Raw genomic sequence first — 27,925 nt, forward strand, 5'->3', positions numbered from 1 at the left:
CAGCATGGGCTCAATGGACTTCTCTGATCCACAACCTTTTTTATGTTCTTAATTACTCCTAGAACTGTCAAATAAAAGTTTCTCATAAAGGACATGTTTATACAAAGAGCAAACAAACATTTAACATCTGAAATTAAATGTAAACAGGTCATTTTAAGCAAGATTAGTGCAAAATCTAGCAATCCTAGTCTATTTCCTGTTGTTTTACAGCAACGTACTGATCATATCACTAAACTACACAGATCTGTACTATCAAACCGAAGAACTTGATGAGCAATGAGGCTTTTTTTTACAATTTTGAACAATGACTTTTTAGAAGTTGTTTTATTATGAATAAAATCAGTTCCTGATTTTTTAAAATGAGGTTTGTAGTGATGAAGCATTACATAAAATAGTCCTAAAAGGTAAGTGCAGCTTCCGGTAATTAGCACATTGCAAAGTAGCATTTCACAAAACTGCTAATGTAAAACGCGTTACAGCAACTGTTTGAACCTATAATATTTTACAGAAAACGTAGGCTTATAATCACCATCACCTTTTCCAAAAACAGGTATGATATTTAGGGAAGCCAAAACACATGGAAAAGTCCCACAGATAATCAAGCTCTCTTCATGCATTTTGTCAAGTCTGATGAACACAGCACTCTTACCTGATAGCACTACTTGAAAACTGCTAAAAGTTCACCAAGTCATAAAATGAGAAAAACAAATGGCTGAAGCTCCAAACACATTTAAAACTTTACACATGCAACCCCATGTTATTCTACAAACCAAAAACATTCATGAAATGTGTAAAAAACTAAACAGTTAATCGGCTAAAACTACATGCAAATGCACTTTGTAAATGCACAGTTGTTGGTAATTTTTCTTTAAAGGTTTAAAATAGATGTCAGCAATGGTCCAATACAGTTTTAACATTGTCATCGAAGCTTCAAAAGCTTCTTTCTGATAACTACAGCGTACTCTTGTCTCAATTGCTGGAAATACTCCTGAAAAACACAAAAGTCATGATCACCACTGAGCAAAGAATTTGATGCATCAAGACAACTCTTTTACAATAGTTGATATGATAATATGGTGCTGATAAACATTATCCAACATATCTGATCACTTTCCAAAAAGTCATTAAATTTCCACAATTTAGAGGAACACCAAACTCATACAGGACTTTTTATATAAAAACAATTAGTGGAGTGTAAATTGTGATTTAGTGGAAGCATATTTATCACATTTAAAACCATAATACATAGCTTCTAATGCTGTACGTTCATATTTAGTTTACACAAAAAAAAGCTAAAAAAGACACCAGTAATGAAAGTGAAGCACAGTCCTTCAGAAGCAGATTGTATCATGGTCTTCAAGAATAAAAATGGCAAAAGACGTTTAGACAAAACCAGATTCGGTCAAGATTTTGTCAAAACGTTTCAGATTCTAAAGAGATCTGGCTTTAAAAAGCACCATCATGCTGTCAATGGCTGTAACGAGGCACAGGAGGCAGCTCCTAGCAACCCTGTGTAGGGGAAACCAGCAAAGTTCCATCTTAGCCGTATAGACGAATCTACTCATTCATATTTCTGTAAGGTAGGCATAACCTTATTGGTGCAAACAGGCAGCAGGGCCGACATTCCCCTGAAAATGAGGTAATACACTGCACTGTGCTCTTCAAAATTAACAGTTCGTCAGCACCAGTGGCTTCATTCCTATCTTTAGTTCAGCGGAGCTGGTGTCGCAGTGAAGCGACTACAGGTTAGGCAGCTACAGAGATCACAACTCGTCGTGGTTTTTGGTGAGATCCTCTCCATAATTTGTGGCCTGGCTTCCAACAAACATGTTCCAGTTCTCTAGAATCTCTTCTTTGGTTAACATTTGATCCTGAAATTGAAAGAGGAGAAACACTTTGTTTTACAACAAAGAATCAATGGTTAATAAACAACAAATATCCATACACTACTATATTATTATTACACTGCACTGCAATGTTATTATTACACTGCATTATACTTCACGAGGGAAATAATATGCGTATAATTTTAGTTTTTTTCTGTAAATCCATAAATGTTAAATCTGGTGGTAACATTCAAGCTGGGCAACAGGGTAGAAATACTTTTCACTGCTATTATATTTCTTTTTGGCCTTTTACAGAGGATGTTTCCAAGTTTTAAAGCTTAACAGCAGGATTTACATATCTTCTACAATGCATGCATCGTTTCTACTGGAATTATGAAAAGTGCTCCAGATTGGCCAGCTTGGAGTAAAATGATCTTGATGGGGTACCTTATCTTTGTCTGACTCATAGACCAGATGCCTAGCTTCAGCCTGGGCGTGATCATAATCCTGAGGAAGAATCCAGTGCCGAATTTCATCTTTATCCATCTTTCCATCTTTGTTTAAGTCCCGAAAGTCTGAGAACTGCTCTCGTTCTGTTTTCACCCAGTCGGGCTCAGGACCACCTTCTTCATGAGCAAACATATCAGCTGGAATAGAGAATGGTACAGCTGCCATGTAACCATGTAACCCAGCTGAGACTATGTGTGCATACTGTGAATGTTAATGCACAACGTGAGGTTCTGCAAGTACAGTGTTCTGCTGAAACATGCCTCCTTCCATCCATTTGTTACCTGCCGTAGGGGAGCCAAAGCATATCCTGACAAGCAATGGGCGCAAGGCAGGATACACCTCGGGCAGGACGCCAGTTCATCGCAGGGCACACAGACACAAACACGCACACTCTCACACCAGGGCCAATTTTCCCAGAAGCTAATTAACCATCTACTATGTCTTTAGGCTGCGGGAGGAAACCGGAGCACCCAGAGGAAGCCTATGTTAACACTAGGAGAACATACAAACTCCACGCAGACAGCACCCCAGATCCAGAATGGAATACAGAACCCCAGTGCTGCGAGGCAGCAATCTGATTTTAAAAAAAAAACTTTTAGAACTGACTAACCAGATGTATGTCTCAACAGAATTATAAAGTCTATAATTTTTTCCCCATAATGTTAAAAAGATTTCCAGAATGAAATCAAATGTTTAATCCATACGCCCATATATCCACACCACTTGCAGACAATGAACAACATCTACACTGGTAAAATGAAAGACATGCTGAAATGTACTACAAAGCTCTGCTTGGTTTTAAGCAGCTATTTCATACGAGTCAGAAATAAAATTATATATTCAGGTTTGGCATGTTTATGGCAAATGCGCTTTAAAAACACTGAAAAGCAAGAGAAAATGTTTTTGTAACTCCACCATTCATTCACACAAGTAACCCAATCCTGTTTAGTCAAAAACTGCATGAGATTTTAACCATCTCATAGGTCCGAGTTCAAAATGCATACACATTTTCTACAAGCGAATTTAATTTAATCAAACATTCCTCCGTGTTATTTTTTAGCGGGATGACATGTTCAGTCAACCTATCCTCAGGAAGGTCAGGTACCACAGAAAATAATGGGGCTTGACCTCACAAGGGTTAATTTCATAAAAACTGTCAACATCAGGCGGCAGTAACAGAACAACCACCATGTCCACGTTTCAAGCTAGGAGACAACACTTGTTCATGCTATAACAAATGCTGACAACTACCTAGTAATTATATGAAGGTAATTTCACTGAATGGACCTTAATTACAGAGGAAATTGTACTTCTCTATTGTATTACCCGTACATGGTGTGCATTCAAATAGGGAGTCCTAAATAGAAATCATATGAAGGGAGAAGACCTGTCATCATTTTTTCTCTTTCCGCAGTTAGCTACTAAGGGTCATTACCAGGTAATTCTTAATCACTGACCTGCAGTAAGCTATTAATTGTATTCCTGTGCATTAAGATAATTCTAATTAGCTTCTGGTGATGAAATAACTCTTGCATTTTGCAAGGATTAAGAACACTGTAACATCCTTTGCAAATCGAATCATGCAGCTTGTCTATGGCTGCTCACAGAAATCAATCTCTGCCTGATCATGCAGAATTAGAAATACTACAAATGTTCATAATTTTATTTTTTTTACAATCAATTAAAATACTGCAAGATGGCCTAAATTTCATGAGTCTGCCCCATTAGTTTATTAAAAAGACCGGGTCACTTGGTGATTTTAGTCTGGGTTTTTAATCGTCGGCTACTAATTAATGAAATATGCAGAAATTCCTAAAAGACCATGCAAAACTTACCAATATACTCATCCTCATCGACAAAGCCATCATCATTTTTATCTATGTCTTCTAGTGTTTCCTGAAAACAACAAAACTGGTTAAGAGCCTATTTCAAACAGGGAATGCAAGGTCCAAAGGAGCCTTATTTCGACTATGTGCAGTGTAAGAAAACAGCCCCAAGGTTTCTCTTGTATCGGTTTTACTCCTGTAACAGAGCAATTACGCACTTACGCCACTGACAGAATCTGCAAGCATGTTTTAGCAGTGCGATATGATCTTGTTAACATTTCACGGTTGAACATACTACATGTGATATATCTATAAATTTCCCCTTGAAGGTAAAGGCCTAATAATGTCAACTCTGAGCAGCATTTCCTATATTGTGCTGAGACCTACTATTTTTTTCTTGTTTCTTTGTAAGGCCTGCCTTATTTTTCACGCAGTGATGATTTTTTTCTTCTGCAGTTTAATTGCAATTTACACAGCGATAAGACAGCAGTGTGCTTTTTGTTGCACAAAATCGATCTCCTGCTAGAGTGCGCACCATACAGAAGTGAGAATAAGACTGCAAGAGAAGCTGTATTCTGTGTAACAGAGTGAACACAGAGAGCCGTCTCTCGTACTGTGCATTGCACCATCACAAAATCTGCATAATGGTGAGTCCTTGCTACTCCTGTCCTTAACCCAAGTGCCTAATTGAAGTGATGAAAAGAGAAAGTAAAAGCATAACTTGATATTCTGAATTATGAATTAGCATAACTATAGTTCCCATATCATTCAGCATTGTCTGGGACATTATGGAATACAATTTCTTAAATGTATTAAACGAACAGATAGGGAATTAAATATTTTATACTATTGCACTGCTAAAAATGTCAGATGTACACGGACAGTAAATTGGTTGTGTAGCTTCTATATTAGGACACCAAATCAGGCATTGCATTTTTCCCTCAACAAGAGTCAGATGTTTTCTTCAGTCAGAAGACGATTCAGTCAGAAATGTAGCTAAACTTCGGCCAAAGCAGTGGACCACCTCATACCAAGACCCTTGATCACTGTTGTTTTGTTATCTTTACCCATCCAGATGGGGCAGATGGAATCAGAAATCAGGTTTAGCACACAGGCTTTTCTTTCACGTTCATATGATAAATTTCTTTTTCAGATGAAAACAGTCAATTCTGTGGATTGCACTAATCTTTTCTCCCCAGGCTGGTTTCAAATTTCTTTATGTAACAAATATTTCTATATATATATTGTTATATACACATTGGAATGACCAATTTTTAAATTCAATTTGGCATTCCAGAAACAACTCTTAAACTTCTGTAGAGAGAAGGGGACAGATCATGCTAAATTAGAAATTATGACAAATGGTCATAATTGTAATTGTGCACTTTTTATTTTTTGCAACAAATTAAAATACTGCAAGCTGGCTTATACATCATGAGTGAACTTGCTCCTCTATCACACCCATCTGTAGGGCATGTTGCAGCCTCCACACTGCCTGGTAGGAGAGATGCATGTCTCTCAATGACATCACTGCACGCTTTTTTTATAATAGTTTTATTCAGAGTATTCTAACCTTTTCTATTCAGAGCTGGGGAGGTGCCTTGTCCTTGCAAATCTCTAATAGACTGAAAAAAAGTGATCAGGACAGGATAAAAGATAACCAGTGATTCACTGAACTCAATACATGAGAAACATATTAATAATAAACTCTTAGATGATCCCTCTCATTCACTCTTTTTAGTATACTCTCTGGGAGGGGGTATGAGACCTCCTGTATAAAGACTAAGCAAGCATTTACTATCTTTATGCCTAAAAGCATTCAACTGTTGAACAATAAAAAAAGTTTATTTTTTATACAAAGGTAGGAATCTTATTGTTATGGATTTTAGACTCTCTACAAGCTAATTGTTTTTTAATCTTACGGTACTGGAAGAGTTCTGACTGAGTCATATTGTTGAATTTTGTTTTGTATTATGGTATTGTACTGCTGTTGTGTTTTAATATTGTCGTGTATGTTATACGTTTATAAGCTTTTGACACGCAAGACAAATTCCCTTAAGAGCAATGAAGTTGGATTCAAGCACTGAATCAAGCTTGGAGCAACCTGGGAGGTTAAGGAAGTCTCCTCAACCTGGTGTAAGTCTGACTGATCTCAAGCTCTGGCACCGGCAGCAATTGTTCCCGCTGTGTGCCACCCCCTGGGGAACCCCAGTCACAACTGGCTAGCGCCAGGACCCAGAATCACTTTGCTTCCAAAGGCTGAGCCACTTTGAAGCCAGAGAATTTGAATATTTTAAAATAATTCAAATTATGCATGAGAACACGGGAATTTTCCTAAGCAGTAGAACACATGTAAGCAAAACCTAAAACTGACCTGAGGCAATGATTTTCTTTTTTTATGGCAGGGGTGAGACATTAAACGCCCGAACAGTTCTAAAAGATCCAGGCTCAGCTCTCAATGCTGTGCTAAGGATGGATGGAGCTTATACAGTAGATGCATAAGAAAAATTCCAAACATTAGACTGTGATGTTGTTTCTGGTTCAGAAGCAGAGACTTGTTTTCCTGACAAGTTCCCATTTAATACAATAAAAGTATTATAAGAAGGTTGAAACAAGACAACTTTGTCAAAGTTTTAACGGAACCATATTTTCGGAAACATAAAAAATTGACATGCTAAAATGGGTACTACAACTTTCATGAATTTAGAAACCTAATGCATTAGTTCTCATGTTTGCCTTGTGCTCGGTGGTCAAATCTATATTTAAAAATCAAGTAAGTAAGTAGAGTGTTAGTCCTGTCCCATAAGACGTTCTAAAAGTCTGTTTTAAGAGCACCGTCTGCCTTGTTATTCAGAAGTATAGATAAATACCATCTCTGTGGCAAGCTAGTATATAGAGATTCATTTATCACAGCGGAATGGAAATACTTTTCTATTGGCCTAATCATCTTCATCATAAATTTCAGAAACCTTGCTTACGCCAAGAAATGTTACAAAGTAGATTGTGAAAACTGATCTAAAGCCAGGAAAAACATTTCCCATTCATAAGCAAATAAGATGCCATGTGTACACGGTAAACCCTGACCTAATTCTGCACGTAGATCAATGAGCTGCTACAGCTGAAGTGTGTAGCAGCTTGCTGTTTTAATCCAGGCTTTGTGTAGATCAAAAATAAAAACAATAATGTTAATGTATGAAAATGCTACCTCCCATCAACAACATTTTTAAGTCTCCAGAAAAACTTTGTTATAAATTTAGATTATGATACACTATGCCGAATCTATGTACATGTTAGGATCACAATTCCGCTGCATGACCCACTTTCAGCTCAGCTTCTGCTGGCAAAAGGAAGGCCTGACATTCTCCTCCAGAATTTGCTGATACAGCACCACATTTATGAGGGAATAGCAGACTCAAACAAAGAAATTATAATAAATTGTAATTTCCATAATTATTCTGGGGGTTCACCCACTTTTTTTTTTCAGTACTGTAACTAAACATGAAAACAAACCTTCTGGTCTTTCAGTAGGTGGATAATCTAAGGAAATCAAGGAGACTCATGGGGTACCTACACGTTCTAGGCTCTGAACATGTGATGTGCGGGTTATTGGCTTCGCGATTTTAATCTCTCTGGCCACTCTTTTTAAAAGTTAAAACTCCAAATCTCATTTTCACACCAGCAGAACATTCTTTCTTAAACACAAAAACACATTCCAGTGACTTTTTCACATTAACAATGCCATCTTTGCAGCAGTCTAAGAATATCCTAGAAAAATGTCACTGTTTCCACACATCCAATGCTTGAGAAAGTTTAGACGGTTTAACTTACAAGGACAACAATATCCTTCATGTGCTCAAACTCCTCTGGGTGAAGGAAAGCTGTAAATTCCTCCCGACTAGCGTCCAGGTCACCATCAAGGTCGGCGGCTTTGAATCTCCTCTCATCGCGTGGTAGCATCTTTTTGAAACTGAACTGCTCATTCGCATCTTCAAATTCTTCTGGATTGGCTGAAAGTTGTGGAAACCGCCCAGACAAGATTAATACTGAACCGCAGCCAGATAAATCCACAAAATATGATTATGTCAGCTTTTTTAAAGGATATCACAAAAACCTCTGGCAATGTTGTGAAAATCAAACGAATGTATTGCAGTATTGCACAGCCCATCGCTAACAAGCATTTTGCTTTTGAAAAATACTAACTGCTGTGTAGCAGGTGTTAAATGAATTACATAGTTTTCAAATTCTCAAAATAATCAGATGAGGTAGGACTGTGATTAGAGTTCTCCACAATACATATATATATATTTGATTTCTGCTAATTATAGAAAATTAATTTGATCTCTTATGTTTTTTTTAAAAAAAGACTACACATGATTGCAATGGGAAATATGATAATAGTGAATAATTTGAACCAAAGGAAAACTGGAACTCGTTAACCTGGTTAACAAATCACTTTGCATAAGTATCTTAGTATTTAAATCTTAATACAGTGATGTTCTATATAACAAGCAAATTTGTCAAGAAAAACAAATACTCAGATGCAAGCAATAGAAACTGAAATCTGATTAGAATAAAATGTCTTGACTTAAGCAGGAAAAAAACAACAACTGCACCATGTAAAACAAGATAATTCAATTAATTTATATCCTACCCAGATAATAGCCATAGGTAGCTTGCTTGTACTCATCCCATGAAATTTTGTTGTCCTTGTTTAAATCATAGTCTGACCAAACCTTTGCGACGTTTTCATAAATGTAGCGTTTCTGAACTCTCTTGATCCAGCTCTTCAGCTCATCGGTAGATACATAACCATCTTTATCACTGTCAATCCTGTCTACAATTTTCCTGAAAAACAACATGCAGCCATATCTGTTAAAATCAAGAAATAACCAAAGCATATGAGTAAAAAGTGCCATGTGTTATAGTGATGTTAAAATATAAAACTACTCCAAACCGTAATGATCATGGCTACTATTAGTTATAGCACAGACTAAGTATTAAAATCATTTGTGCAGTGCTATTTTGCCACAATTCTAAAATATATCACTGTTCCATTTCCTTAAAATAAATGGTGAAAAGTTTGAAAGCTAATTGTCAGTCAAAAAAAGATACTGTAATTCTAAGAAGTACAATTAATTCCTGAGGTTTTGTTGGTGATTGGTCATATTAGCAATTCAATCGTTTTACTCTATTGCAAATGACCTCTCCAACTACTCTTAATAATTTAGAGCTGTATTATCATTTCAATAAGAGAAGGCCACTTAAACTGCCTGAAAAACTTAAATCCCTACCTGGACCCAAAAACACCACTCCGCGTTTTGCAAACTTGTACTGTAACTATCACAAGTTTACTCATTTTCAATTGGACAAATCATAAAGTCGAAGCTTTTTTTTTTGCCAGAATGCGGTGAACTACGTTAAATGCAATGAGCAAAGTTTAAGGAGGTGCAAATGTAAGAGGTGAAACACACGTTAAATCTTTTGTCCAAAGTGATTTTATAATAGATGTAAGGAATGTGTCGGAAGCTCTACTCTCATGACACACGATGACAAAAAAAATGGAGGTGAGAGCCTATCTATTGTAAATATCTTAAAAGAGGACTCTCGTAGGTAAAACGCAAGTTAACTTCTCAGAACCTCTCCTATCCACAAAACTTGACATTACTTAGGCTATACTATACTTTCTAATGCCACGTTGTTATGTTTATTAGGGCCCGCCCAGTCTGAGCCCCACAGTAAGGAAACTAAACACCGCTAGATGTGCTGCCTACGCCCATCACAGCCAACGTGGGTAACACAATTATACAACCACTTGCTCTCACGTGAAGAGTTTCGTGGCAGCATTACTTGGCACTAAAATAGATTCTTGGTCAGATACCATGTACTGTATAAGTCACTTCTGTTAGGGTCCTTGTACATATCCCGTTGCATCTTTAATTGAGTAATTGATATATATTTTGGAATACATATTGGGGATTGTTATTTTATTAATTGCTTGCTTAGCAGACGGCCTTCTTCAGGGAGGTTTACAAAAAATGGACAGTACATAGAGTAAATACATAACCAAAATGTGCATGTCATTCAAATACAGTAGGAAAAGTAAAAATACAAATTACAGGGGGGAAAACAGGCACACATTAGAACCGCACTGTGTGTGGAATTGAATTGTCTACACGGGTAAACAATATGCCTATATGAAAATTGATTTTTTAGTTAAAAAGGAATGCCACTGAACAGAATGTATCAAAGTGGGGCTGGATTTGTTGTTTTCTTTTCTTCATTAAAAAAATAGACAGTTGTTTAAAACTTTTTTTTTTATTTAGATGATTAGTCTTAGGTGGATTCCAGAGAGTACCACTCTATATTTACAGTATGAAGCTATGCATGGCTCATTTACCACAGGAACATCCGAATAATTTAAGGCTTTAATTATGCAAATAGATCAAGCACAACATCGTGGCATATCCCCCAGGGATTAACTGGAGAACTCGCAAGACCCCAAATCGAGAGTAACTCCGTCCTAAAAAGCATTAACATTATCACAAGCCCGACAGCTTCTGAAACTAAGCACCCAGCCCATAAATAACGTTCCTTGTAATCATGCCTAGGGCAGGAAATCGCTGAATATTTTATTTTAGGTCAAAATGAGAGTGGGTGCTCTGAAATTGCTGTGCCCATTCTTGATCCAAATTATTTACTCTTCATTTTTCCCCTCTTGTACTGTACCTCTTGTACAGTACGTCAGCCAGGCAGATAACAGAACCTCTTTTTAAAGTTGTCTTACCCAAGCCTTTCCTTGCTCTCTTCTGGAGTTAGCTGGTCAAACGTCGTGGCCTCTTCTTTTCCTAAAAAGGCCTCATGATCATACTGGTAGCTCTGGTTGTCTTCATGGGGTTCCTTACTCAGTTCGGGGTCGGGGTGAACTCGTTCTTTCTTAAACGTGGGTTTGCTGAACACGGTCCCTGCACACAGCAGCACCAAGCACATTAACCCGTCCATTGCCTTTGCTACTTACCCGCACCCAATCGTGCAAAATAGTTACAGAAGTTAGTTAGGTAAAGACCCAAAACAGCACGACACAGCAATGCTTCAACACTGCAATTCAAATATGAGCTACGTCGTAAAAAAAAAACCTGTCTCTAAGACGTCCTCAATTTATAGCTAATGTTTCAATTCATGGATTTACTATACTGCACCGTTTATCACCTGTTTTTACGTTTCAAATGTAGCCGGTTGACTACTACTCAATTACCAGAGTACAACCAAATCCAGATTATTTGCAAATTCATACACAGCCACTTAATTCACAGATAACATGTCTCATTTCCCCTTTTTCGATGTAACCCTGGTTTCTATTGGTCATCAAACTGTCTGTAATCCGAGAGGCGGAAGCGCCACGTTGCAAGATGACACGCAAGTGGCTCTGTTGCTCAATTGTGCGAGTTTGGTCTGGGATTTGTCCTGTTGCTCTGGAAGTATTGTTTTAGCTTTGATAAAACAAACTCTAAATGTTTTTTTATATATATTTACACGCGTGTATAATATTTTTTTTAAATTAAATCACCCTGCACTCTTTAAGCACCGCGAAAATAACGTAGGAGTAGGTGCGAGAATAGATCTGTGCCCGCAGCACTCTGTGATGCTATGCTGTTTAAACTGTTTCTAAAATAAAGACTCCCTCCCCCCAAGCCCACAACAGACAAAAGAGAACCAAGGGCACTAACACGTTGCAGTCCACCATCACTATGGGAACTCTCCCCAGTATCGTGTGTGTTCATTCTAATCTGCAAATGTACTGCATGTTCTCATTCACCTTCCTTAAAGGGGACAGTAACCAGATATAAAAACACTCCACAAAGCTGTTGCTGGTATCCGTTATGTCTTCCAAAAACTGCCTGAGAATAAGTGGCAATCTCCAATGAGTCCACGCCATTGCACCCCAAAACCCAGAATAACTCAATTAGAGACCAGAGCTTGAAATCTGAGGATAAGAATGTCCCACTTCCATGTTGTCCAGGTGGCAGATAAGTCTCAGCAATGTTTCTGGTGGTATGACTGTAATTGGACACAAAGACCAGGTTATGTGAGATAGTATTCTCCTCTGATACTCTTATGAGTACATAACACAGCACCTGCACAGTTATGTGACAGTTTTGCAGTGCTGTAAGGACCACATACCACCTGCGCTCTGTGTACCACCTCAGTGTGTAGTATTTCTTTGGCTATTGAATGTGCACTATGATCTGTTTGCATATGTCCATTATATTTTTGGCAGAATATAACTAGATCACAGGAACACGTTCTGCAGCATTTTAGAGTAATCACTATTTACCAATAGCATACCACAGTGTTTTTGCAAGATTAGAACATGGAATTTAAACTATACCATACTACTAGAGCTATGTTCTGTATATTATAGAATAGAGTAGTATCCTATTGTGCTGAATCCTATAGTATATCCATATCTGTGTTATAGTATAAACTGCAGATTAGAGTAGTATTTAGGACTCTAGATATATACAGTATCTGATTAAATGCATATACTAAATGCATGATGATTTGCATATCAGCATCAAAATTAATTAATTGATTAAGAATGTTTCAGAATACAGTTACAAAAGGACAGAGTACAGTGGCTACCATAAGTATTCACCACCCTTGGACTTTTTTTTTTTTGTAACATAATTTTTACCATTATGTTACAATATTGAATTACAAGACATTCAATTGGAATTTTTGCCACTGATCAACACAAAATATTTTATAATGTCAAAGTGAAAACAAAATTGTACAGATCCTCCTAAATTAATTCTAAAAATAAAACAGAAAACAACTAATTCCATATGTATTCACCCCCCCCCCCCCCCCCCCCCCTTTAGTTGGATGGGCAATGTGGTGAACAGCAATTTTCAACTTTTGCCACAGGTTCTTGATTGGACTAAGGTTTGTCTGGACCACTCCAGAACATTTACTTTTTTTGTTTTTAAGACGCTCCAGTGGCTGTACGGTATGTTTTGGATCATCGCCTTGCTGGAAGATGAATCTTCTCCCAGGTCTCTTGTAGACTGCAGCAGGTTTTCTTCCAGGATTTCTCTATTCTTTACTGCATCTATTTTGCTTTCTATCTCCACAAGTCTTCCAGGCCCTGAGACAGCACAGCATTCCCATAATATGGTTCTGCCATCACCATGCTTCACAGTAGGGATGGTGTTCTCAAGATGATGTACAGTGTTATCCTTGAGGCCAAAAAGATCAATTTTGGTTTCATCAGACTGTAGTATCTTCTTCCGCTTGGTTTCAGAGCCTCAGACCTGCCTTCTGGCAAACTGTAGTCAAGATTAATTTTTCAACAATGGCTTTATTTTGCCCCTCTCCCATGAATTCCAGATTTGTGAAGCACCTGGGCAAACTGGTACAGGTACAGTATATGCAGGTTCTCCCATCTCAGTCATGGAAGACTGTAATTCCTTTTGAGCTGCCATTTGTCTTTGTTGGCCTACCTGACAAATGCTCTTCTCATGCAGATACACAGATTTTGAGGATGTTCTGTTCTGCACAGATTCACAGTTTTGCCATATTTTCTCCATTTCATTCTAATGGACTTTACTGTGCTTCGGGGGAAATTAAATGCCTTGGAAATGTGCTTATACCCTTTCCCTGATTGATGCTTTTCAATAACCCAGAAAACTCTGTCCTGGATTTTCTTTGAATGTTCCTTTGTGTTCATGATGTAATGTTTGTTGGGAACTGTCAGACCTCCCAAAGGCACTGTAAGTGTCATTTCTGCAAGAGGTGCCGGTACCAATTATCGGGTTGAATACATACAGTATGCAATCAATTTTTTTCTATTTGTATTTGTAATTAATTTAGGAAAATCTGTAGAATTTTGTTTGCACTTTAACATTATTTGTTAGCTAACTTTGAGTGTTATGTGTCAATCAATGACAAAAAAACCCCAATCAAATGCATTATGATGTAACACAATAAAATGTGAAAAACTCCAAAGGGGGTGAATATTTTTTATATCCACTGTAGTAAGTAAAATCACTATCTGAGTGATTACCTTGCTTAACTAACACAGGTGCCTTTAGTTCAGTTTGCATAGACCGGGACTGAAGCATAAAAAACGGATGTTTTAGCTTTTACTAAATGCTAGAGAAATGTATTTTGTGATTTCAGTAAAGTCTGCACATAAAGCAAAAAAAGAAATATTAGTATTCCTTTATCCCAGCTTTCTTTCAGGAATACTATTCAAACTTCTTTTTGAGAAAAATAGAAATTGATTAGCTCCATTTTAAATATAGCATAATTATTGCACTTTGTAATATTCAAGAGATAACTGTAAAACCAGATATAACTTGCTGAGATGCCATATTGCATTCTCCTTTATATGCAGTAAAACATGTTTTTGTCATATACTGTTAACATAATTCACCACCAAATTACATTTTTGCATATACCGTAGACTACATTTCTGGTTATAGAAGGAGCCTGCAGCTATTGGCCTTTTATTTTATAAATGAATTGTTAATGTATTTAAATAAGGTTTTGATGGTCAATTTAAATTAGGCTGCTCAAGACTTTTAAAGAAAATAAAGTCATTTTCTATCTTATATATCACTTCTTTATGTACAACCTCAACTAATTAAAACCCCGTATATTCTAACTTATTTTAATTTTATTCAAATCTATTTCATTTTTTAAATTCTAATTTAGCTCACTCACACTTTTCTGTCAAACAGACAAATGATATGACATAAAATGCCGCTAATCATTTTAGCAGAGGACAGTGCTTCAGGAATTGATTGAGCAATGTGTAGAGATGAATGAAATATTACTATCAGAACATATAATTAAGAGTTTGACAAGAGACAATAGCAGCAGTGACATTATGTTCACATGGTAGATAAATTTGTGTTTTTCAACATGAATATTTGAGGAGATGTGCTGTGTGTGGGGGTGTTGACTGTAGCTACATACAGCAGAAAGGAAATTTGGTTAATTTGATGAAAAAAAAACCTTAAGCTGAAGGCCATGAATCATTAATCATTAATATTTAAAGCTGGATTTCCCTTCTCTGCAGTTCGTCCCTAAGCGTCTATCTGTTAGGATTTGTGTTTGGACACCATACAGTATAACTTAGTATGTATTCTTACAACACACAACATTAATAAATAATAAGATTCTGGTCATATGGGATAGTGATTAATTTACTAGAAGCCACATAGGTGCTGCTATGGATATGGTAGAATATGATTTTATTCTTTGTCCAGAACAGTATTTCTGCCTGGCAATTTTGAGGAACCTCTAACCAATTTAAATGAACAGTGCAGTTCCATGTGGCAAATTATAACACAGATTTTGGTTTTACCTAAGGCATATTAATGAGGTCAAATCATCCTCAGACTATTGAATGAGATTGCTTATGAGTTTTGATCATTTTCTAAAGATGAATCAAAATTATTTGGATGTTTTGATTTTCCTTCAAAGAAAAGTCTATACAATAACTAGAAATCATGTCAGTTATTTCTGTCAAGAAACTCCGCGAGGTGTCGGTAAAGAACGCAAAACCCCTTATCAATATTAACTATAAATAAAGCATTAATTAAATTTAAATTAATTAACTCCAGAAATGTCAATCCATTTCATCCCTCAAATGTTAATCACATATACAGTATTTATTATTTAAGATTCACACTTTGTTGAGGTAAAATGACAAAATCAGAATGACTATAGTAAAGGCCGACTTTGCTGATGGTGGATTCTCTATATTAGAAGTAAATTATCTAATGCTCTGTAATCACTTTTAGTTTTTCCAAGATGAGTTAACATTAATTGATGGATGAATATAACATACAAGAGTCACACAGCGATTGGGCCTCTGTTTTGTAAATGATGAGACCTGCATACAGAAATAAAGAAACAGCAGATTTTAAGAAACCTGTCCAAGATCACAAATAAAGCACAAATGTGTATAAATACCAGTCTGGAAGTTGCACATTGAATTTTTTTTGCTGTGTGGCTCTGCTGTGGCTAAGAGACTTCCTGACTGAGATTTTTTTTGCTTGTGATGACAACAGATGGTGCGATTCCTAGAAAGTAAAATCAGCATTTAGCGAAGAAGACCCTTATCATTCAGCTGAAAGGGCTTCTGTCTGTCTTCCTTCTTTTGGCTACTGTGACAAACTGCTCATCATTGGCCATCGTAAACCTTCTTATCATAGAGGTTTACAGCCACTTTTTCAAAGAAGAACAAAAAAGAACTGTGAAGTATGTTCTTCGTCCCAGTCCTGGTGATATGTTTTTCATTTTCAGTGAATTTGACAGCTGCAAATCATGTATCTACAGTGGTACCTTTAAAACAGTAGAAATCCAAGCCACACATTGGTAAATTACTAATTACATTACATGCAATTCATTGTGCAATAAGCTCCCAAGAAATAAGGTATGAAATTTGTAGAATCCTTCATTAATTTAATAATAAATTACTGTTACATTAAATGGGAAATTGTATTCTCTATGGTTTCATGCTTTCTTAAACATAAAACTCTGACCTCATTAATAATCTACAAAAAGGCTTTTGCAATATTTTAGCAAAGCTGAAACAAAGGTTGCTGTATTACAGAACAGAGAAAATGTTGTTCATTAACACGTGTTACATATAATATAATATAAGTGTATTTACCATAATTTCCCTTTTATATGAAGAAACAAATCCTGCACACGCTATTTAAATTAAACATACACCAGATGTAGCAGATATATATATATAAATTCTTCTACAATATGATATAGTACACCAGTTAGTGCTAAACATTTATTGCAAACGCAACAGGTGACAGGCTGGCAGATTTTAGTGGTTTTATTATCTATTACAATATCCCTTTCCTTAATAACACGTGATGAGAGCTTGTATTCCCCCAGTTCAGAGACATTTGTAAAAATAGTTTGGCCATGTACAAACAGTACCAGATTAGTTTTAGAAAACGACCAACAGAAAAACAAGAATGGATTCCTAAGCATCTTCTAAGGCATGCCACAGAAGCAGAAATTGAAGATGAAGAGACATGCATTTATTCATTAACATAAATGCACAACAAAGTGTTTCAGCCCTTTACTTTAGTTTGACAAACTTTAGAAACAAGTTGTGATTTACAGCACCCACCTGCTTCATGAATTCAGTGAAGACCATTTTCTTCTCTGATCTGGAGATCTAAGAGGCCAAGCCTCTAGTCAAACAACCCTGCAATACATACCTCAGACAGATGTCAATAACTTGCCAATAACTGTACAGATTTATCTCCCTGCAGCTCACCACTGCCAACCCACTGATGTAGGTGTGATCCTGGTCAGTACCTGTATGGGAGACCTCCTGATAAAGCAAAGGTTGCTGCTGGCTCACCCTGCAGTCTGTGTGGGTTCTAATGCCCTAGTATAGTGATGGGGACACTGTACTGCAAAAAAGACGCTGTCCTTCTGATGAGACGTAAAACCAAGGTCCTGACTCTCTGTTGTCATTAAAAATTCCAGGACGTTTCTTGAAAAACATAAGGGGTGTTAACTATGTGTCCTAGCCAAATCTCCCCCCTAGCTTTTACCAATCATGTCCTCCTAATAATCCCCTTCTATGAACCGGCTTCATTACTGTTCTCCTCCCCACTGATAGCTGATGTCTGGTGAGCCTTCTGGTGCACTATGTTTGCTGTCGCATCATCATCCAGGTGGGGCTACACACTGGTGGTGGTGGAGGTGATCCCCATTACCTGTAAAGCACTTTGAGTGGAGTGTCCAGAAAAGCGCTATATAAGTGTTAGTATTATTAGACAAGTATGTATTGAAGGAATCGTCAAAAAGAACGTTTCATCCTGCACCAGCAGATGTATGTCTGGCACACAATTAAGACTCTAAAGGTAAACCTTTAACAGATAACCCTTGGAAGGACTTGCACAGTATACCACTGATAGCTTCAACCACCCTATCCTCCTCCTTATCCAGGCACTCTCTTACACACTGCTCTTAATGAACGTATAACTCTTCAGCAGGCAAATAGGAGAGATTTTAATAAACTTCTCATCACCTCTAGAGAGGGAAAAAAAACAGTTTTTTTAATTACTACTGTAAAATAGAAGCAATCACAGGATTCTCCCTGTGACATTTTCAAGTTTCTGTCTGCTCCACTTGTGAGAAACAAATGGCTGCACTCGGCTCAGTCGAGATTGAGTTTTTCATAAAGTCATTACTTCTGTCACTGGGACCATTTCCAAATTGAAAAATCTGAAACAATAAATGATGGCGAAGCAGTTAATAACTGTTAAGAAATCACATTTGGAAAATTGCATTTAAGCAATAACCTTTCTCCCTGTAATTAAATGACAGAAAGGTCCTGGTTTTAATTAAGTCAGCAATTTATAGTTATGAAGCCATACTTCACTATGCAGATTAGGAGATGATAGGTCACAGAACACCCTGAGTGCATTTTTAGTAGAGCTGATCTGGTAATTACTCCAGTGTTCAGCAGTGACCACGCTGAACCGTATCTCTAGATTAAACAATTTTCCTTTCCTTGCTCCGTGATGTATAACCAGGATAAGTAAATGTACCACTGGGTCTGCGTCAAGCATCTTTAAATTAAAATGGATTTTAAATGAGGGGCATCAACGGAGGAAATAATGTTTGAAGAACTGCGCTGGAAAATGAATGGGCCGCTAGTCATGGCTGGCGAGAAGAGAATATATCATTGTTCTCCGGGAGATTTATTTCTTGCACTTAACTGTTGTTGAGTGCTGATTTATGAGGAAGTAAAATGCTAATGTTAGTGTATTTATAAACATATGATGGTGTTTCATCTATAATTTATTCCCAGGCGCTGAATTATGTAGCCCATGAAAAGGAAATTAAATGCAGTTTTGGACAGCAGAGGGGGTTCATTAATATAGCATTCACATTTTATTTAACTAACCTCTGAGATCTATATAACACGTTGTTCAACATTGATTATTGGATTGTGAGGTTACTTTGAAAAGTATTATTTTTAAAGTGTTCCTGAGGCACGTTTTCGCTGCAAGTAGTGTAATCTAAAAGCTGCATAATTGTCTAGTTCGAACAGTGTTAATTCTACATTTTGGTGGCCTGTGGGAATGTGACATTCATTAGACTATATAAATATGTTTCCAGTGGAAATTTGTGTAATAAAATGTGGCATTTTTAAGACACTTCATTAGAAGAATTATAATAGGATTTGTGATGTGTGGTACTAATTGCAGAGCTGAATTTTGCAAAGGCTGTAGTGTGATATAGTATTTAATTTAAGTTTAGTATATTATAGGTGCTCATAGTTTTCAGCATTATTGTTGATATTGTAGCTGAAAAAAGTTAGTAAATGTCAGATTTGAATGCTTATTGTAATTGATCTTTATCAGAAGCGGAATAGAGGAATTAGGTTAGTGAAGATCAGAACAGCACCATTTGATGCAGTTTGGCCTGTTTTGTTTAAGCATTCTGATACTCTGTATAACAACACTCTAATACTGTACATGTTATCAATAGTCTGACTCATCCAAGACTTGCCATTTTCCTGCCATTTTGATGTACTCTATGAGCATTTGAGGAGGAAGATGAGTCTGACAGTTAATCTAGAGGCTTAGAGGATGACCAGTGACCATTTTCTCCTTATTTTCTACCGTTGTTGAGAGTGGTTTTAGTAGTCCTACAATCCTCATCTCCACCATCACTAAAATGCTCAAACCAGTGAATAGATCTAAATTCCTCCTTATACTAAACAAAATCTAAATCATCCATTTGTGTAAAGCAAAATATTATTTTAATAGGCAAGATCTCACCTGCTGCAGTTATGACCGCTATGCTAGCTCTTGTTTTGGATAGTGTTTCTCTCATTTTGGTAGATAAAATGGAACCTACTACCCATACTTTATACCTGAAGTATGTTTGTCTATCCCTGTCTCAAAACCCACTTTCCTCATAAGTGAGAACCTGAAAACTGGTCATCTGATCTTGCACCTGTAGGCTTGAAGTCTGCTGCTAACACACAAATAGTAACAAATCCCGGTCAGAACCTTCAAGCAAACAAGTACTGTTACCTGTTGCCAATTTACCTTTTCTCTGATATTCTGCAATGGGTGTTGGCAGCTCGATTGCAACCTTATATGGCATCTAATGAGCTCTTCAAGTGTTCAAACGCACAGAAAAAGCCCTTGTTACAGCTGATAGTGATTTGCTGACGAAGTCTGACTGAGGCTTTAGATCTCAATCACAACATTCTTTCAGATCACATGGAAAATTATCACGGGATCTTTGGGACTTCCTTAGTTGCTTTAGCTGCTATGTGACTGCCAGGAGCTAATTTGCAAATCTCGGCAAATCTTGGCTGTTTTCAATTTGACATTGTTCCATTTTCTTGCGGTATTCCCACTGTTTTTACATGTTTCCTCTTGGACATTTGCCATCATGGGCTTGGATTTCACTGCTGAGCTCATATCAGTTATCAGACAGGTTGAGAGATCTCTCCACAGCCTTGGACCTTTGATTTCAACTGGACAGCAGTTTTTAGAATAGTATTTTCTACAATGTGTAAATCCACGGGGAACAAGTGCAACAAAGCCAAAGCAGGAGTTAAAAGCACATGCATTTTAATTAAGATCGGAGCTGAGTGCTCAATAAAAATCATTAAGTTATTTAAATACGGGTTACACCCAAAACGACACTGTGGTTCACACTTCACTGAGTCAATCATCCCCGCGAACACAATTAAAAGACATGTCCAGCTGATTAGGAAGCCGTCCAGCCTCTGGCTGCAGTGCTTCTATTCCCCAGCAGATGGGGCTATGGCAGTTGCCCCACTTGGTGTCTCTTGGGTAACGCTGACCCAGTCAGGGCAACAGCACTGGGGGCTAATTCTGGAAAATGGCGAACTTCTTATTTCTGTCTTGGCAGATGGCTCTGATTCTCTCCAGGGAGAAGTTCCGCCTTCCTTTCTAGAGCTTGATTCCTTTGGAGGAGTGAGACATCCCCAAGTACAGTGTTTAATTGCAGGCTAGAAAAGTGTAGCCCAAGACAACTCAAAAGAAGTACAACAGAGTTATGCTTTTTAAAGATTTAGCAGCTTCAATGCAAACATGAGTTCAGTTGAGGATCCACAGTACACATCACAATATCACTAACCCAGAGCTATTCCTCCTAAGTTAAACTTCAGCATGTCAGTTGTAGGCAATGTAATTCAACTTGAAATGACTTCCCCCGAACATGAGAAACACATCATGCAGAATTAAACCTACAGAATTCAGGAGGAATTGAAACAGGTAGTAAATCTCAACCTTATCAATATTTCTGCTATTTCTTTGGACTTGTATGGGAAGGAGAACTTAAACATCTTACAATATCCTTTCCTTAATGTTTTCTTTTCCAACAGCTAGCCATCATCACAAGCTCAGAATTTATCATCAGATTTTCAATGCCCTTTTAAACCAAAACAAAAATGCGATCAAAAAAATTTCCAAAAGACTTTTAAGACTTAGTTCAACTTGATTTACTCACTTTAAGTTATGGGAAAACACTTCAGAGTTGGTAAACACCTGTTACAATGAAGCATTCCCCTAAAATAAAATACACAGATGTCTTCAACATTTAGCTAAGATAACAGTATTTGTTTTTGGAATGTTTTGATATAATTCTTAAATGCTATAATTTAATAATTTAATTTTATATATATATATGTTTAAATACAAGAAATATTGTGTTGTGTTTAACATACTGTCAAAGTATTTTAATATGATTAAGTTGAACTGCAAATTGAACGTAATGTCATCTAAATGTTAAAAGAAAGAGTATCTTAAGTATCAAGTTGTCTTATAGGCAGTTTTTCATTTAAAATATCAAAACAAAGACAAAATCAATTAGGTTATATAGAATGTTAAATATTTTGGCAACTGAGGCATTTTTCACAGTGCAATTACTGCTGCTATTTGTGTGTAAACTCTGGTAGGAAGGACTGAAATGCCAACCATGTTTGAAAACTGCTCTGTACTGCCTGGCTGACACACTGTAAAGCTAGGTGAACTGGATTTAAAATTATAAACCTAATCATGCATGGTAAGTAAACTGGGCCTTTGCCATGCATAATCACTGCCAAACTGTGTGATTCTAACAAAACAAAGACTATATAATGCACATTTGGTCTGTGATAGAGAAATGCTTAAAGAAATATGAAAATACAGTGTTATATAGGGAGATGTGAGCATATTAGAAGGAAGATGCATATTTTGTAGAACAAAAAACCTTTAAACTTCAACAAAATCAGTTTTGTTTTACCCTAATGTACTGTGATCAGCTTGAGAAGCTGGTCTCCACTGCATCATGTCAGACATAGACTGAAATCTCAAGTAGCACACACCCATATTTTCTATTAATTAAAAGATAGCTCGGTGCTTATTTACATGCATGACACTTGTCAGAGTTCCTGTTAGGTGTATGGACAATTGGGTACAGTCAGTGTAGATAAGACTCAAGGCAGTGATATCAACATTCTTCATTTCTGTTGGGAGAGGTTTGAAAGAGCAGATCAGATCATTTTTATGAAAGCCCTATGAAATTAATTACAAGATGCTATATACAGTAGCATTCAAATATCTATATATATATATTTAAAATGTTACATCCAAAATGTTAATTTTATTGCATAAAAAGAAACAAAAGCAATTACAGTGCCCTCAGTCAAAATAAGTCAAGTTAGTTATATATAATTAAACATGTAGTTCAGGTGGGTAGCTGCGTCAGCATGTGTAGGCTGCAAAGGAACAAGTAATAGGTTTATTCCATGCTGAAAAAAAGAAGAAAGAAAACACAACGTTTCGGCCGTGGAGCCTTCTTCGGGTGTGAGGTTCCTCACACCTGAAGAAGGCTCCACAGCCGAAACGTTGTGTTTTCTTTCTTCTTTTGTCAGCATGGAATAAACCTATTACTTGTTCCTTTATAATTAAACATACTGAAGAACCTCTTTATTTTGAAGGATGAAACTTATTGTGGCAATATAGTTTATAAAGTTATTTGGGCACTTTTCTGACAGGTATCTTGTGCTTTGGTAATTAAGTGCTCATAAAGGAGCTGTGAACATCCTATAAACACATCTCGTGTCTCGAAACTAGTGTGTGAAGTGCAAGTTAAATTCAAAGAATATTCTTTTCAGGAAAAAGCAGACAATCTTGAAGCTAAAAGAAAAGTTGAATCAGAACCACAGCACAATATTGGTTATAATAAAATCAACAACTTGGAACATACAAATCAGAAAAGACCATTCTGGCCAATAATAATCTTTGTCAGCAGTTTGACTGCAGCTGATGATAGAAAAATTAACAAAGCAACTCAATACTTTTATCCTTTTGAAATCTGGAAATTGCTGGATTAAAAAACAAAAGTATTATTTTGTTCTAATAAGATTAAATTTATGCATAAACTTATCCAACAATAAAGTATATTTTGTACTCATCTTTCATTTATTATTTATTATTATTTATTTCATGATCACAAATACAATTTACTTGAGTGTAATGTGTAAATAAGTTTAATCCCAATACTTAAAAGGTACTTAGTACTCTGTAGCATAAGATCATGGGGTTTTTAACATTACCTTTTTAATGCTTTTGAAAAAAAATAACTCTAAATGTGCAGAACCAAACTCTTCAATACTCATGAAATAGGACTGATTCTCAGTGATATATCCTAACTGCTAATTGTGTTATGTTAGTGTCCTGGCTTCCCTACATTTTCCTCTTAATACTATTAGTGAAGTTGTTTCTCACATCCCCACCTGTTCTGCACTTTAGTGAGGCTGCTGGTGCATTATGGATGCCATCCACAGTGGTGGATGAAGTGGGTAATTTCCTAGTTGTGAAGAGCTTTCCAAAACTTTGGGATGAAGAGCACTACATAAATGTTATACAACTATACTGCATTTTGTTCATTACCTTCCTGCTACATTAAATGCAACTGTCCAGATAGTTTCCTCCATTCAAGGTGATGAGATGACATATTTAACTGTATACCTTCTTCCTGGATAGACCTTGATTATTGCCTGCTTAAGCTTAATTTAAAGAATGTTGTGTTTAATAATTAGTTGCATCTTGTCTACACTGAAAATATATTTTCCAGTATCCCATATATAAATCTAGAAAAAAAATCATTTTTGAACAAATACTGTAGCTAAAGCTAACATATAAAATAAGATAATAATCCCCATGAGTTAACACATACAAAAATAATAATGATGCACTATTATTTACACACAGTAACTAGTCTTGAGGGAAAATACATCACAAAGATTCCCTGCTTTCACATTTATAAATGAACAGTCATTAGTTGTTGTTTTAACTATAAAAAAGATAGTAAAAAGAAGCAGAAACAGGCAGATGAGGAGATGAAGTCAATCCATATCCACAAATTAAAAAAAAGTTCTCATACCAACTTCCTGGCATTCGAAACCTGACACAAAAACCTGTAAATTGATCCATCCATGCGGTGAGAAAGAGATGCAGCTGGCACTTTCTGTGAAGGCACCATATGTGCAGTCCCAAGCTCATCATATTTGTCTTCAAACACTCCACAGCAATGATAACCAATAATGAGGTGCTAGCCTCAAAGCTGGCTTCAGAGTGCAAGACTGTTCTAAACTTTTTTTGAAAGTGTGGAGTAAATGAAAGTTTCCCATGGCTTAAGTCACAGAGCTGCAATATGTGAGGCATGTTATCAGTCTTCTGTCAATATGCTATAATACTGGGATAAATTAAATTTCCTGCTAAGTATCAGACCCAAGCACATCTTTTCACAAAACAAACAAGAAAGCAAGCATTCTCCAACTTTGTGCCAGTCTCTCCTTGACCCTAGAAAGACAAGTGACTAGAACCTGATAAAACAAACTTCCCTACCAGTCTATTAGACACAAAGGGGAATTCTGTTTTACCCATGAGCCCTCTGCAGTCATCATGAGCATGGAACCAGTAACCCATGCTTGACCACACTCAGTAACCCTTTAACCACAAAATTACCAGAACAGCCCAGAATACATCATTTAATGCATACATACATATGGACATATCCGCCAAATGTATTACTGTCTTAACATATTTAAAATGTAATTGAGAAAACGTTCAGGTTTTGTGAAACGTTGCTATTTGCCTCCAGCCTACTGTTTTGTGCTGTTATGTATGTGCATGTGTGAGTGCACACACTCACTAAAGGTTATTATTTCACAGAGTGCATGTCATACAAGCACATCTGGGTTTGGAATGCTCAGCTAAAACATTCCAATCCAATAAGGCGGTAGCAGATGTGCTGTTGGTATTTTAGGTAAACATGAATGATAGTATCAGAAGCCCCATATGCTGACTAGCACAGTAACAGCACACACCAGAAGGGCATTAACTGCCTCAGTCTTTTAAGCATGGTTGCACCATAAACAATTCTGCAAGGTCTTTTGTTCTTTACAATCACTGTTCATCTCACATTAGTATTACACTGTAAATCAAAATTTGTTTATTGTTCAAAAAGTACGCATTGAAAAACATGTTTGCATGCAAAGCGCACTATAACACTATTTTAAATGGAATTAGCTCAGGACTGTTACAAAACAGAAATATTCATACTGTTCTGTTTTTTTTAATTGCTCATTTTATTGTGCTTATTTGTTTTATTTTTAGACGGCTTGTAATTATGTTTTCAAATGGGGGGATGGTAAGATAGCAATATTAATTCTATGTATTACTTTGGGTCTGTATTAAATGTTCTTAAATGGCTTGAAAAGTCTAGACAGATTAGAAAACAGCATAGAAAAGATGAGATGAAATAAATGGCTTTCACTAATGAGGTCAAGATTCTTCTGATTGATAATGTCAGGGCATGAAGGGTCTGAGCAGGAAATGAGCTAATTTTCATCTTTCAGCAAGAAATCACATAATTAAAACTGTTTTGTGACCAGAATGTCAAGAAATCTAGAAAGACTAATTGCAAAATGACCATTATTAATTAACTTGTCTGCAGCCTCTGCTTCTTTTACTTCAAAGGTCACACATGATATGGAAATTGTGTGAACTGCAATCGTTCACAGTACTTGAGATATTGCTTCCTCTGTAAATACTCTAATGAAAGAGATTGAAGCACACTGAAAGTGAAGAGCATCTATTTGTGCATGCATTGATAAATCACATAAAAGTGGACAGGCCAAAACAAGCACACCTTTATTGTAATTCATTGTGTACCAACTGTCACTAACTTGGCCTATTTTCAAAAAGCCATAACTGTTCATCAACCGAGAGAAGAAGTGAAACCCAACAAGAAATTTTAAATGTAATCATTTGTTTTACTGTTTTATGATACATTTACAAAAATAAGTATATTTGCATGAAAACAATGGTTTGGTGTTCATTGCTGTTAAAGTGATTCAGAAAAAATGTTGATTTCAGAAGTGAATATAGAATATTATCAAATGGGTCTGAATATTTTTATAAATTCATTCCACCTATCCTTCTTGTGAGGCAATTAAAAACAGAACAAATGATTAATGGGACAAATAGCATTTGTTTCATTTTTAATGCCTCAGTATACCAAAACCTGTACTATGTGCATTGAAATACTCATAACATTACATATTAGATGTTTTCTTTTTTCAGTGATTTTTTAAATGTAAATGTAAATTTATTGTCCTATGTCTTCACATACTGTTTACAACGTCTCCAGTGTTTGTACTCTGGATGTAAAACTACCAGAGGCACAATGATTTGTGATTAAGTGTGTGGTAAATACTTTAAACTGTAAACCGAAAAATCAAGACAATAATGCTAGCCATAAAACATTATGGTAATTTAATAACTTTTAAAGTAGAATATAGTAATAGGAATACTGAATTCAAATTTATGGAGTGATATATTATGAATGTTTTTACAGTTCGGTAGAGAGGAGTGGGTTAATTTTTCCACTCCATGGAATTATGATTAATAACGAGTCTGAAAAACAGACCTGCAGCAATGGTACACATTGGTCTACTGTTTGATGTGCTCCCTGACAATGGTACTTGACTGGATTATCAGTCCCTCATCAGTTACACTAGTTTTGTTAGTTTCTTGGTGATTCTTCAGATGGATGTCCACACAGTGTCTTGTCTTTTTTCTTCTTTTTAATTGAGGGACATCACTGCTTTTGAGTTCACCTGACTACACTACAGAGTGTGGTCTTCCTTTTTGTAGTGATAACTGATTTTATTTCCAAAATGCCTAAAGAGATCAAATTATTAATGTTAACGTAATTTCCATAGAGGATACTGCATGTAACATTCTTAGGATGTACATCATTTATGACTGTATACTGTAAATCTCTGTTGAAAATCCTACGCACCATTTGGCAATACAAGGACAAAATTATACCAGCGTTCACTTACTTGCATCTTTCTCATCTCTTCTTCCTCTGCTTGTCCCCTGCACTTGGCTGTTGGTTCTAGTCTCCTCCCAGGGGTTAGTGGGTTGTTTCTTTTTGGTACAGCTGGAAATATCAGGGACAGATGCTCCACATACAGTAGCTTCTGTATGCCCACTTTCAAACACAAGGGGGAAAAAAAGAAGCCCTCCTTTTTTTCGTGATGGATTTGGATTGTAGACTAACATTCCGTTCCCACCTCATACGCTACTTCGAAGCCAGACTTTAATTAAAGTATGTTTGCTCACAATAAGTTGAGAGGGTTATGATGTGTTTTTTTTTTGTGGATGG

The 27,925-nt window shown here is 36.4% G+C and overlaps 2 protein-coding genes across 4 annotated transcripts in view; both read right to left on the bottom strand.

Moving 5' to 3' along the window:
- Positions 1–305: 305 nt before the first annotated feature.
- rcn1 (reticulocalbin 1, EF-hand calcium binding domain) lies at positions 306–27,837 on the bottom strand. Of its 2 annotated transcripts, XM_088611434.1 has the most exons (7): positions 27,600–27,837; positions 10,947–11,124; positions 8,814–9,007; positions 7,991–8,169; positions 4,172–4,232; positions 2,274–2,473; positions 306–1,871 (listed from the first exon to the last, which is right to left on the bottom strand). In XM_088611434.1, the coding sequence occupies exons 1-7, from the start codon at positions 27,820–27,822 to the stop codon at positions 1,764–1,766; spliced, it is 1,143 nt and encodes a 380-aa protein (XP_088467560.1). In that variant the 5' UTR covers positions 27,823–27,837; the 3' UTR covers positions 306–1,763. The 2 variants fall into 2 exon arrangements, with proteins under 2 accessions (XP_088467560.1, XP_088467559.1); XM_088611433.1 differs by lacking the exon at positions 27,600–27,837 and having other exon boundaries at positions 10,947–12,276.
- The window catches only part of elp4 (elongator acetyltransferase complex subunit 4), a 135,704-nt gene continuing 135,393 nt past the window's right edge, over positions 27,615–27,925 (bottom strand). The window contains exon 11 of one of the 2 annotated variants that reach the window (XR_015928140.1): positions 27,615–27,751. The gene's annotated coding sequence lies outside the window, so the exon portion shown is untranslated. The remainder of the gene's footprint in view (positions 27,752–27,925) is intronic. The other variant, XR_015928141.1, reaches the window with a different exon arrangement.

Source organism: Lepisosteus platostomus, chromosome 18 (genome assembly GCF_059453375.1).
Source record: "Lepisosteus platostomus isolate fLepPlt1 chromosome 18, fLepPlt1.hap1, whole genome shotgun sequence".
In the NCBI taxonomy this organism is placed as follows: Eukaryota; Metazoa; Chordata; class Actinopteri; order Semionotiformes; family Lepisosteidae; genus Lepisosteus; species Lepisosteus platostomus.